At 41.5% G+C, this 12,899-nt stretch overlaps 1 protein-coding gene across 1 annotated transcript; it reads right to left on the bottom strand.

Moving 5' to 3' along the window:
* Window positions 1–209: 209 nt before the first annotated feature.
* LOC115416624 (uncharacterized) lies at window positions 210–2,956 on the bottom strand. The gene is made up of 7 exons (XM_030130461.1): window positions 2,770–2,956; window positions 2,587–2,692; window positions 2,139–2,335; window positions 1,363–2,052; window positions 953–1,158; window positions 715–874; window positions 210–411 (listed from the first exon to the last, which is right to left on the bottom strand). The coding sequence occupies exons 1-7, from the start codon at window positions 2,954–2,956 to the stop codon at window positions 272–274; spliced, it is 1,686 nt and encodes a 561-aa protein (XP_029986321.1). The 3' UTR covers window positions 210–271.
* Window positions 2,957–12,899: the final 9,943 nt, after the last annotated feature.

The raw sequence follows: 12,899 nt of genomic DNA, 5'->3' as shown, positions 1-12,899 counted from the left end.
CCAGGCACAACAAACCCTATCCCTCACACATATTTTGCCCAAAATAAGTAAATGGGAAGATTTGAAAAAATCATTTAAAAAAATTGAAACGATCTACCTTTCTCAAAATGTAATGACATCTATTCTGGGTCACTGGCAATCTATAAACCCAATGTGGTATGAATTCAACCAATAGTTTTGTGGCTTAAGTGTTAACCAAATAAACAAACAAACCAAACCAAAAACAATACCCCTTATACCACCCCCTCCGAGGCGTGGGGTAAAAAGTCTTTTAATTGTCAGGCAGTCCTCTCTCCATTCTTCTTTTGCGTCCACCATCCCGATCACCCGCCAGCTGAAGCCATCGTTTCACAAATGTTTCTATTTCTTGGGTGGTGGCATTTGAAGTGAATTTGTTTCTCCTGACAGCATCTGAAAAGAATGCTTTGATGAAGATTCTCAGTCATCCAGACACTTGGATAAACAGTGTGGTATTGGTTGAGTCAAATCAACTGGATTCCTAAAAAACACTTGAACCCAGATATGTCTCAGCAATAATGTTCATCTGAAAAGAAACATTTTACTTTCATACACAGGAAAAAAAAATGACAAGTTCAACAAATGTATGAAGATACTTAAAGTACAGAAAATTTCCTTTCAGAAATGACTGCATTCTTTAAAAAAATAAAATTAAATGTGGAAGCTAGTTTTACCATGATACATGTAACTACATACCATTAATGACTTCCTTCAACTGCAAACCACAAAAACCTGTCTTCCCATTAACTCCTCTCCAGTTAAGGTTTGTGGCAAGCGAGTTTGTCATTAGCTGCCTCATCGTCCTCCAAACTGTCTCTCGGACATCAACTCCTCCCATGAGGCTTAAAGTTGTCACCTGCAAAATATAATAGTCATAACTACAACTCATACCAAACAAAGTAGCATAAAGTGAGTAATAAAAATGTACTATTACCATTTTGGCTCTGAGTCCATCTTTGCTCTTAATCTCATATTCTAGAGCTTCTAGAGCTCTGATGTCCTTTAGGGGAATGATGCCTTCTGGTAGGAGTCCCTCCACCTCTGGAGAACTGGTTGTGCTGATGGTGGCGAGATGCTGCTGGATCACCTTTACCTGATCCATTAGCATTTCAATTTTGATATTCATATTAAGAAGAAGAGCTACAAATAAATAATAAACAAAATTCTGGTAAGTATTCGGATGTTAAAAAAAGGCATCAGATGAAAATGACCTTTTCCAACTGTTTAAATATAAGATTCTTAAGTATTGAATGGGTGATGCCCCAGAGTAAAGCAAGTCAACTCAATCTTCTTTTTAATATGATAACTAACCTCTCTAAACATTTTAATCAACAAATTACTCACACATTACATCTCTTAGAGATGGTGTTTGAAAGTTTTCCCTCTCATGGTGATGTGGAGGGTTGTCCGTTCTCTGACGGTGTGGAGGGGTGTCCGTTCCCTGACAGTGTCGAGGGGTGTGTGTTCCCTGACAGTGTCGAGGGGTGTCCATTCTCTGACGGTGTGGAGGGGTGTGTGTTCCATGACAGTGTCGAGGGGTGTCATTTTCTGACGGTGTGGAGGGGTGTCTGTTCTCTGGCGGTGTGAAGGGGTGTCCGTTCCCTGACAGTGTCGAGGGGTGTGTGTTCCCTGACAGTGTCGAGGGGTGTCTGTTCTCTGGCGGTGTGAAGGGGTGTCCGTTCCCTGACAGTGTCGAGGGGTGTCCGTTCTCTGGCGGTATAAAGGGGTGTCCGTTCTCTGGCGGTATAAAGGGGTGTCCGTTCTCTGGCGGTGTGAAGGGGTGTCCGTTCCCTGACAGTGTCGAGGGGTGTCCGTTCTCTGGCGGTATAAAGGGGTGTCCGTTCTCTGGCGGTGTGAAGGGGTGTCCGTTCCCTGACAGTGTCGAGGGGTGTCCGTTCTCTGGCGGTATAAAGGGGTGTCCGTTCTCTGGCGGTGTGAAGGGGTGTCCGTTCCCTGACAGTGTCGAGGGGTGTCCGTTCTCTGGCGGTATAAAGGGGTGTCCGTTCTCTGGCGGTGTGAAGGGGTGTCCGTTCCCTGACAGTGTCGAGGGGTGTCCGTTCTCTGGCGGTATAAAGGGGTGTCCGTTCTCTGGCGGTGTGAAGGGGTGTCCGTTCCCTGACAGTGTCGAGGGGTGTCCGTTCTCTGGCGGTATAAAGGGGTGTCCGTTCTCTGGCGGTATGAAGGGGTGTCCGTTCTCTGGCGGTGTGAAGGGGTGTCTGTCAGGCAGGGAGGTTGGATCTTCGGAGCAGCAGGCAGCTTATTTTTTTTTACAGGAATTTCATTGTCACTGTCACTTGATATCAAGAAGTTATTTCGTCTTGTCCATGCACATGTGTGGGAATGAAATGAGAAATAAATTAGTTTAAATTAAATTGATGCCAAAGTTAAGTTTCAGTGGCAAAACTGAAATATCTTTGTTAGTTTATATAAAATATATAAAATATGCTACATACATACAATATGCTACATAGTGCTCTAACATGCCTTGTTTTAATTTTATTTACCACAGACATTTCTTTGTCAATTAGGAACCAATTAGTGACAATGAAACTACTCTTTAATGCTCACATTCTTTTCCTCTTGATCCTCTTTGGCATTTCATTTTCATCAGCAGTCTGGAGATCTGTCTGAGCTTCTGCTTGAGGAAGTTTCAGGCGGGCAATGTTGTAGTTTGCTATAAACAAGAAAAAAAAAATTAAACATGATTTGTCAAATCAAACATTTCCAAGTACAAACCCAATACATACATACCGGCTGTATATAAGATTCTAATTTGGAATGACCTCCACGTGTCCTGAGGTTGTTCCATGCTGCGTGTAGCCTTTTTAATGTCTTCCAGCTTGTATCTCTCTGGCCACAAGCACTGCCCATCTGAAACCCATGATGATGGGACAACCTCTACTTCATTCGTGTCCACAAACTCTACAATATGATACATGGCCTTGGAAAGAAAATGAAGATGATTGTTAGACAAAAATTTGATCCGTAGATATGATTATGTTATAATAGCAAAATAAATATAAAAAGTATTTCACTCAGTTTCTAAATATCAAACAATTATATATTACAGAAGAATTGTCTTTGCCTGCAATATTATAGGTATACATACCTTAGCGATTTGGCATGAGCAACTTGGAATTCTTTAATTGTGATGTCTGGAGACCATCAGTGCTATTAAAAACTATTCAAGTATCACTGTATTAAAAATCTAATCAATCCCTACAGTCATCAGCAGCACCAACAACTTTTCTAATGCTGTGCCTCTGCACTACAATCTAGGATGGGTCCGCATGCAGGAGTGGAATAACGACAAAACCTTTCCCAAATGGTAACCTGACACACTTCTCCACCTCACTCTCTAACTTGAGACACAACAGATCTGAAGACAAATGTGACACAAAATAAATTCCTAATTCTCTGGAGTCAATTGGATAGTCAAAGAACTTCGCAATATCTCTGTAACACTTACAGACAACATGTTCCACTTCTTCAATGACAATAATGTTTTCAACTAAGAATATATTGTTGTTCATTTTTACACAGCAGTTCCTTGTGGAAGTGTTTATAACAAAGCCATCCATAACCAGCTCTTTAAACTGATTTTGTATTCCCTGCAGGTCATCTGGAACAGGCCCACCTGAATGTTGCTTTCTCAGAATTTTGTGGGATTTCAGAGTAGCGTCATGGTCTCTTGATATGACTTCTGACAGTCTTCTCATCACTTGCTGCAATGGAAAGCTAGGTTTCCTAACCATTCTTTTAAGATCGTTCAAGTAATTTTCAAATGGGAAGCCTGATATAAGATCCAAATGACCATGTACCGTGACATCATCACTAAGGTGAGTCAACCCATGTATATTATAAACCATAAAGCATTGACCATACAGTTTCCCAAAATGCTCAACAAATGAGGCAAGCAATTGTTTGGCAAAATCATTTAACAACAAACAATATTTAGGACTTGCTAATATGTAAATCCCTACAAACAACAACATAAAATTTTTGTACATCTCAGCTGGCAACACATTGCTCAAAACTACTGGTCCAGTGTAGAGTAGAAATTGTCGAAGTTCTGTTGCTTTCCATCTGAAACGCTCAGCAAGAGCTCTTGGCCTCCTGGCAAACTCTGAAGGGATGTAGCCCTTCAGAGCAATTAATTCCTCTGAGATGCGGGATGCTTGGCTAGATGAAATACGGGAATGCAAGGGACCAAAACTGCCCATCCACAAGTCCAATAAACGACGCACCACACCCAAACAAACTAAATGCATGTAGTCATGTGGAAAACCACTGACCATAGGAATAGATGTTTCTGAAAGAAGAGAATGTTCCACATGGTGATCTTCATCCTCTACATTTGCAAAAGATAAATCAGTTCTTAAATTTGCATTCACTTGTGGAAATGTCATTCGATTGTTGATGTAAACACCTGGCTGCACACATTTATCACAGCCACTGTATCCATTGTGTGACTTTATACCCTTGACAAAGGCTCTGGCGGGAGCATCACAAATTACTGAGCACACATTGAGGTAAAAAGTCTTCCCACTCACAACAAACCCACTACTCAAAATTTTCAACTCTGAGACCAGATCTGTTAAGTATTCAGACAATGGCTTTGGCTTTGAATTCCCACAGAAAAGAGCAACCAACACCGGTTTCCTGCAGTATCCTTGAAGAATTGCTAAAATAGGCCAGAACTGAATTGCTGAGCTTTTAAAAAGTGGAAGGCCGTCAATATTCAACTGTAATTTGAAACTATGATGATTTGGGACAACTGATGACAGTCTCTCAAATGTTTTGATGAAAACATTTCGGATACCAAAATAATGATATGATCCACCAGCTAAGTTAACTACACATGACACTTTCTGTGTTTTGAGTAAGGATCTTGCATCTTTTGGTAAGCTTGGGTGATGGACTTTCAGTATGGACAACAATGCAGACAAAGCAACCAAAGAGATGCTAAAATGTGTTGCCCACGTTCTCAAACAATCTCCTAAATCTTCGATGGGAAACTTATCCCCTTCATCGTCATGACTAACCGCATCAGAAGACTCAATATATTCATCCCTCTCAGAATCACTGACTGGGGAAAAAACAGTACCTGTACAGGCTGCACTATAATCATTATCTGGACTATTCTTTCTATTTAAAGGCTGAAACCACCGGCTAAGTCTTTTAACAGCACTTTTTCTTAAATTGCTGCGTTTAGCATTCCACTTGTATCTCTCCATTGTCCTGGTTCTTGGGATGAATGTGGCCGAATAAATTCCACCTTAACAGCCCCTGGTACTCTGAAAAAGAAGACATTACATTCACCATAACAAATCTTAATTGACATCGTATAATGGTGAATTTAATGTCAGTATCAAGCACTATACATGTTTTGAGTATGTGCTCATAGAAGAGCGCTATATAAATGTAATCCACTATTATTATTATTATTATTATCATCTTTCTGTCTTTTTGGCATGGAGGGGAGGGTTTGAGGGGAAGGGCTAGGAAGGTGTGATTTGCATATTATTTGCATATGTAAAACAATAAAATGGAAACAATCTAAATACAATGCTGTTTTGAAGACGTTCACTGCAACTCAATCACTACATGATACCTCAGCTGTAACACCAATAAAATTAAAACAAATGACAACAATTACCAGAAAAACCCAGTTAATGGCCAACATGTTGTCCATACAACCCTGCTCACAACCACTGCATTTTCCCTTTACTCCCTCTTTTTCCTCTCACAGCAGCTTTCTTAACCGTTTAAGTGAAGACAAAATGTTCTACTATATTCCACAGTATATACTATACACAAAGACATGTCTGCGCTGGCATTACAAGAGCCACAATGCCAGAGTCCAAAGTAAGAAGTTCATTCTGAGTCATATATATAGTTCAACACAATCAGCAAAACATTGAGTTATAGCCTTGGGAATGGATTCTCCTGAAGGAGAATGAGCATTTCATTTGAACATATGTATAGGGGACAGACAGACAGACACAATTGTGTATCAGAATCAATTACTAGACAGACCCTTAGGTTTACATTGCTGCCAAATGTGTTTCTGTAAATCACTCTATGCATGCCATAGTGTGTATTTTTAATAAGGCCCTACATTTTCCAAAGCTTTTAAAGATTCCACAACTGATGTTAGTGCGCGCCTTACTTCACTGCTACCAGGCATGGCTGTGAGGCTGCCATGACCACTGATTTGCACTACTCCAGCATTTAGCTTTGTTAGCTAACAAGGCTTTTAATGTTCTAATGTACCTCTGAAAATATACCATTTCTAAAGTATATTGGGCATAAATGATTTTCCCGTCTCCGGTGCTCGGCGGTTGCTCAGCTCAGCTTGTTAAAATACCAGCTTGTATTGCCTTATTTTTATAAGGCTTATACATAAGTTAGCTGACAAAAGGCGCCAAAACAAACAATAAAAATTAGCAAGTGCCAGCGAGCTAACTATTAGCCTAAGTTAAATGGAGTGATAAGCTAAGATAACTGAGCAAGCCACGAATGCACTAGCCTGTAATTAACCTCTGCGATACAGATAAAACAATATATGTATACATTTCAGTTCATTTAATAAACGTAATAAGAAATTCAAAATATATTACTTACTTTCACAGCGTTGCTCCTTCCACGTGCAAACTCAATGAAGAAAGGCACATTCAACCACGCACGAGCGAAATAATGGGGGAGGGGGCAGCTTAACTGACAGAGCCCGCTTTTTTGTTATTTCAAAAAAACAACAACAAAAAAAGTAATAATTCTACAAAAACAGTAATATTTAAATAAAGGAGCTATACATGATACAGCCCATAATCGCCGTGTATAATCTGCATTTACATTAGGATAGTTGCCTGTCGCTTTAAGGCGCAATGCATTATGGTTAATGGAGTAATAACAGAAGTGTACAGAGCTCGTAGTTGTTTCATCTCTTAACTTGCTGTCGTGTCGCACTGCCATGTTAATGTGCGTCCTTGAATAGCCTAAGTACATTATTATTTCTGTGTTGTTTCTTCAATGTGCTTGTTTTATGATTGTCTGAGAGGCTAGTGGCAGATGTAGCCACTAGCTACGTTTGACTCCGGAAAACCAATCAGACGTAGCCCGGCAGTCACATGACAGCTTGGTTCCGGTTTCACACAGAAGCAGAATGAGCACATCGGAGCATAAACACGAGAGTGGCGACTGTATCTATCAGTTAAATGGATGAGACGACAAAATACTTTTCAAAAACGCCTGAATAGTTAAGCACTGCTGACTCATGATCAGTAGATTGTGAGTTCCAGACCTGTCATGGACGATATTTTCAGTTTCATTTTTATTTAGAAGCCCTGGTCTAAATTCATTGACCACTAGTGGTAAAGACACTTGTCAGGGACATGACTAATTTTAATAATAGAGCAATGGAAAAGTTTGCATTTCTGAAGGATAAATGGGTGAACTTTTCTTATGAAAACTATGACTGAAAACACTTTTGTTTTTTTTTTTGTTTGTTTTTTTTTTTTTCATTTTATTTTTATTGAAATTATCATTTTAAAACAGTGATGCACATGCTTTGGTGTATCCCAGTGGTAATATGTGGTTACAGTGCATCCCAAAAATGACTTACACACTACCACATTATGTGGTCATGCAGACCACAAAACAGCACTGAACTCAAAAAAGAAATCATTCAAAATTATTATTGTTGTTATGCTCAACCAGTTCCTCTTTTCTATTGAAAACTGATTAAGAGATGCATGATTTGGCTCAACAGCTGTTTTAATATGTGGTTCAACATCCACTTTAGCTAAGTTGTAGCACTTTGAATGTGGCCCAGCTTTGGTTTAAGTTTTAGGCCACACCACCATTTTGACATGTGGGCCACTTTTGGCTATCCAGTTTGGCTCAGTGACGTCACTCCAAATGTGGGCCACATCAGCAATATGACATGTGGGCCACTTTTGGCTGACATCCAGTTTGGCTCAGTTATGTCACTTTACATGTGGGTCACATTTGGTTTGAGTCATGTGGGCCACATCTGCAATATGACTTTTGGGCCAGTTCTGGCTCACATCAGTTTGCCGTTTGCCGCAAGTGAGCCAGCAGTGCCTTAAGTCAGCCAGAGCTGGCCCACAACTGCATGTTATCTGGGACAGGTCTGACCAGGCCTCCGAACTTAAAACAGGAGAAAACATCACAAAATAAAATAGACTTCTCACCCTTAACATGCGCTGCGGCGACTACAAACTATTTACAGTTTGATCAAATACAAAAGCCCAAATTCCGAAACTCTCTCTCTCTCACAGATCATAAAACAAAAATGGTAGCGTTGGTCAGGGGCAGGGCAAAGTCGAGGGGCGGGGTCGAGGGGCGGGGGCAGGGGCGGGGCTGGGCTGTCATCAGGCTTGTTGTAAAGGCCGACTCCGTCTTTTTCCACCAATTAGCGGACCGTGGACTATGACTATGACTGGAAACCGCCGGAGCAGAGGAGTTGTTCTGGGTTCAACAGTGAACGCACCTGTTTAGCGCACCCCTGCCCTGAACGCAAATAGTGAGCGAATGGCGGCTTAGGGAACGCAACGAGCGCAGAAATGGATTTTGCATTCGTTAAGCCTCTGCGTTCACCGACCCATCATTCGCTCACTTTGCGTTCAAGGGTGTGCAAACGGCTGCGTTCACTATTAAACCCAGAAACGGACCCCTGAATCCCTTCCCTCAGGGTGAACCACTTTGTAGATGACTCCATCAGAAACACAGTCCACTTGTTTACCGAACAAACCCAAATGTCACTCTGGGCTTTTCGGAAAGGTTGTCACGAAGTGCATTGTGGGAATGGCGACCAAACGAAAGTAGTTTCTCAAAGATTCATCCAGAAAACGACGCAGATGTCTCCATGGTAACCTCCTCCAGTCCACCAGGGTTAGTGTGGTCGGTGGATGGAGGTAAAGGACACGTTTGGGTTCAGCTTCACCAACGCACACACAAACTGCTGCTGGAATTCACAGTCCCACAATGCACTTTGCGACAAAATTTCCGAAAAGACCCAAGTAGGGAAGTGGTTCAGGTGCAGAAGCACGGGAAGCACAGCACAGCTTTACACCATGTGTTTAACCCTACAGTCGGAAAAATGCTGATCCAGACAAGTTCCTCTTTTTATTCCTATTTATACACATAAGTAATGACCTTTGACCTGGTGAGTAAATAGAGTAAATCACATAGTCATAATCATTTCATGAGAAGTGGTACTAATATTAGATTCCAGCTTTTATGTTCAACAGTGAATATATAGATTAACTTAGAAATGCAGTTTACATCAACTCAAGAAAATAAAACAACCACAAAAAATCAAATGAAGAACTAAAGGGAGGGTAATCAGAAGTCTGTTCCATCAGTCTTTTCCTGGCTGATGCGTTGGTCCTGCATCGTTATGAGTCCTACTTCACAGATGACCTTTGAGCTACTTAAGTCACACTATGGAAGAGTTTTCCATCAACTGTTGTCCCAGTATTTTCAGTCAAAGCTGTTTTCATCTGTAACTGATGTTCTGTGAGCCATCCTTCCATTAGTAATAGTGAAGCGTCGGTGTTAGAACAGTAACTGCTAACAGTAACTGCTTCTGGTACCAGATCAATCGAAGGGCGGGGCCACGACCAATGAGTGACAAGAAAGAAGAAAAACAGCGTTTTGGGCATTTTATCCATTTTTGAGACGAAACCTTGGGAGAAGTTTGGAGGTTAAAAAAATCTCTCTGTACTTGTCTCATACATGTGTGAAGTACGAGCTGACCACCACCGACAGCTGTCCTGTTACACCAGCGGCCCACAGGCCACGAGTGCTGGAGGACGCCTGAGCTCCAGCTTCATCTTTGTCTTTGTCGTCTTCGTTGTTGTCGTCTTCATTGTTGTCTTTGCTGTTGCCATCTTTTCCTTTGTCGTCCTCGTCATTGCCATCATTGTTGTCATCATTGTTGTCATCATCATTATCACTGTTGTCATCGTCGTTGTCATCATTGTTGTTATCATTGTTGTCATCGTCATTGTCATCATTGTTGTCATCATTGTTGCCATCGTTGTTGTCATCATTGTTGTCATTGTCGTTGTCATCGTCGTTGTCATCATTTTTGTCATCGTCGTTGTCATCGTCATTGTCATCATTGTTGTCATTGTCGTTGTCATCGTTGTCATCATTGTTGTCATTGTCATCGTTGTCATCATTGTTGTCATCGTCGTTGTCAACATTGTTGTCATTGTCGTTGTTATCATTGTTGTCATCGTCATTGTCATCATTGTCATCATTGTTGTCATCATCGTTGTTATCATTGATGTCATCGTCGTTGTCACCATTGTTGTCATCATCGTTGTTATCATTGTTGTCATCGTCGTTGTCATCATTGTTGTCATCATTGTTGTCATCATCGTTATCATTGTTGTCATCGTCATTGTCATCATTGTTGTCATCATCATTGTTATCATTGTTGTCATTGTCGTTGTCATCATTGTTGTCATCGTCGTTGTCATCATTGTTGTCATTGTTGTCATCATTGTTGTCATTGTCGTTGTCATTGTCGTCATCATTGTTGTCATTGTCGTTGTCATCATTGTTGTCATTGTCGTTGTCATCGTTGTCATCATTGTTGTCATCGTCGTTGTCATCGTTGTCATCATTGTTGTCATCGTTGTCATCATTGTTGTCATCGTCGTTGTCATCATTGTTGTCATTGTTGTCATCATTGTCATTGTCGTTGTCATCGTCGTTGTCATCATTGTTGTCATCGTCGTTGTCATCATCGTTGTCATCATTGTTGTCATTGTTGTCATCGTCGTTGTCATAATTGTTGTCATCGTTGTTGTCATCGTTGTCATCGTTGTTGTCATCGTCATTGTCATCATTGTTGTCATCATTGTTGTCATCATGGTTGTGATTGTTGTCATCGTCGTTGTCATTGTCATTGTCATCATTGTTGTCATTGTCGTTGTCATCATTGTTGTCATCATCATAGATTGCTCTACATTCAGACCACAGGACATGGACATGGGCACAAAACCTGACGACCTCACACTTTCAACTTGGTATTGATTCTTGATAGAACACCACAGTGCAAATGCCAAATACTCACAAAGACTGACAAGTGTTAACCATGGTCTGGACCTTGGTTTAGTGTGCTAACATTAGCTAACATTAGCTAACATTAGTTTTTAGCATAAAATTTGAAGATACTGAGCAGGAAGGTGATTTCACAAAACTAGATGCTTCCAGTTCATTTAAAGAGTACAGGGGTGCTTGGACAATTATCCACCAGTTGCTGAGCTACGTCAGTTTGAATCAGGAAACACTGTGGGCCTGTGTAGGGAGGGCCCACAGGTGAGGACTGAGGACGCAGAAGGACTCAGTTTAAGGGTGGGTCTGGGTCACCTTTGTTGGACATCGTTCCCCTTCTTCTACTTTACTGCTGTCTACTGTCAAATAAACCAAATGTATGAAAATGAACAAAGTCTGTTTCACTTATAGAGCACTTTAAAACCAAACAGACATTCTGCACTAAATAATCAAACCAATATGTGATATATGGGCCACACAGTGACAGCACTGCAGCCACACACAGAAGGACCTGGGTTCCATTCCAACACCAGTCCATGGGGGTGGGACCTTTAGTCCATGGGGGTGGGACCTTTAGTCCATGGGGGTGGGGCCTTTAGTCCATGGGGTTGGGACCTTTAGTCCATGGGGGTGGGGCCTTTGGTCCATGAGGGTGGGGCCTTTAGTCCATGGGGGTGGGGCCTTTAGTCCATGGGGTGGGACCTTTAGTCCATGGGGGTGGGGCCTTTAGTCCATGGGGGTGGGACCTTTAGTCCATGGGGGTGGGGCCTTTGGTCCATGGGGGTGGGACCTTTAGTCCATGGGAGTGGGGCCTTTGGTCCATGAGGGTGGGGCCTTTAGTCCATGGGGGTGGGGCCTTTAGTCCATGGGGTGGGACCTTTAGTCCATGGGGGTGGGGCCTTTGGTCCATGGGGGTGGGACCTTTAGTCCATGGGAGTGGGGCCTTTCTGTGTGGGGTTTGCATGTTCTCCTTGTGTGTGTGTGGGTCCTTTCCAGGTACTCTGGCTCCTCCCACCATCCAAACACATGCTCTGATAGGTTCATGGGTTGTCTCTGGTACTCTGGCTCCTCCCACCATCCAAACACATGCTCTGATAGGTTCATGGGTTGTCTCTGGTACTCTGGCTCCTCCCACCATCCAAACACATGCTCTGATAGGTTCATGGGTTGTCTCTGGTACTCTGGCTCCTCCCACCATCCAAACACATGCTCTGATAGGTCCATGCAGGGCTGTCAGATTCATTTTAGTTCAGTTCCACATTCACACAGGATCTGCAGTGGGCCGGGCCAGTCAAATAATAACAGTGAAAAAAGTCAAATGAAATTATGATAATGTTAACGTTATCTGAAGAACATGAACAACTGGAAATGTCTTTAGAAAAACAAGTGCAGTTTTAACAGTATTCTGCCTCAGATTATCAGTTTATCATTTACTCGTGTGCATTACAACTGACATTACAATTACAAATGCATGAAACATTTAATAACAGGCAGAATGTTGGTAAAATGGCATTCACTTCTCTTAAGACGTTTCAGGTTTTTCACATTTTTTGTAAAATAACAATTTCTTAATTTAAACATTTCCATGTAATTTTACTTTTTTACACTAAAACAAAGATAAAATTTGCTGTTTTCATTATTTATAGGTTTAATATGATTGCATTTTACTGGTTCTGACCCACTTTAGATCTAATTGGTCTGTATGTGGAATCTGAACTAAAAGGATTTGACACCCTGGATTGTTCATATCTTAAGTATAATTTTTGGATTTCCCAAATCCATCCTAG

Source organism: Sphaeramia orbicularis, unplaced genomic scaffold (assembly GCF_902148855.1).
Source record: "Sphaeramia orbicularis unplaced genomic scaffold, fSphaOr1.1, whole genome shotgun sequence".
NCBI classification, from domain to species: Eukaryota; Metazoa; Chordata; class Actinopteri; order Kurtiformes; family Apogonidae; genus Sphaeramia; species Sphaeramia orbicularis.
This window is presented reverse-complemented; position numbering and strand designations above follow the sequence as displayed.

Excerpts from the sequence above, each read along its gene's own strand:
- LOC115416624 (XM_030130461.1), bottom strand. The coding sequence starts at position 2,956 with ATGTATCATATTGTAGAGTTTGTGGACACGAATGAAGTAGAGGTTGTC. Across the intron at positions 2,053-2,138 it reads AACGGACACCCCTCGACACT|GGAACGGACACCCCTTCACA; the intron begins GTCAGGGAACGG and ends CGACACTGTCAG. Across the intron at positions 1,159-1,362 it reads ATCTCTAAGAGATGTAATGT|CTCTTCTTCTTAATATGAAT; the intron begins GTGAGTAATTTG and ends ATTTATTTGTAG.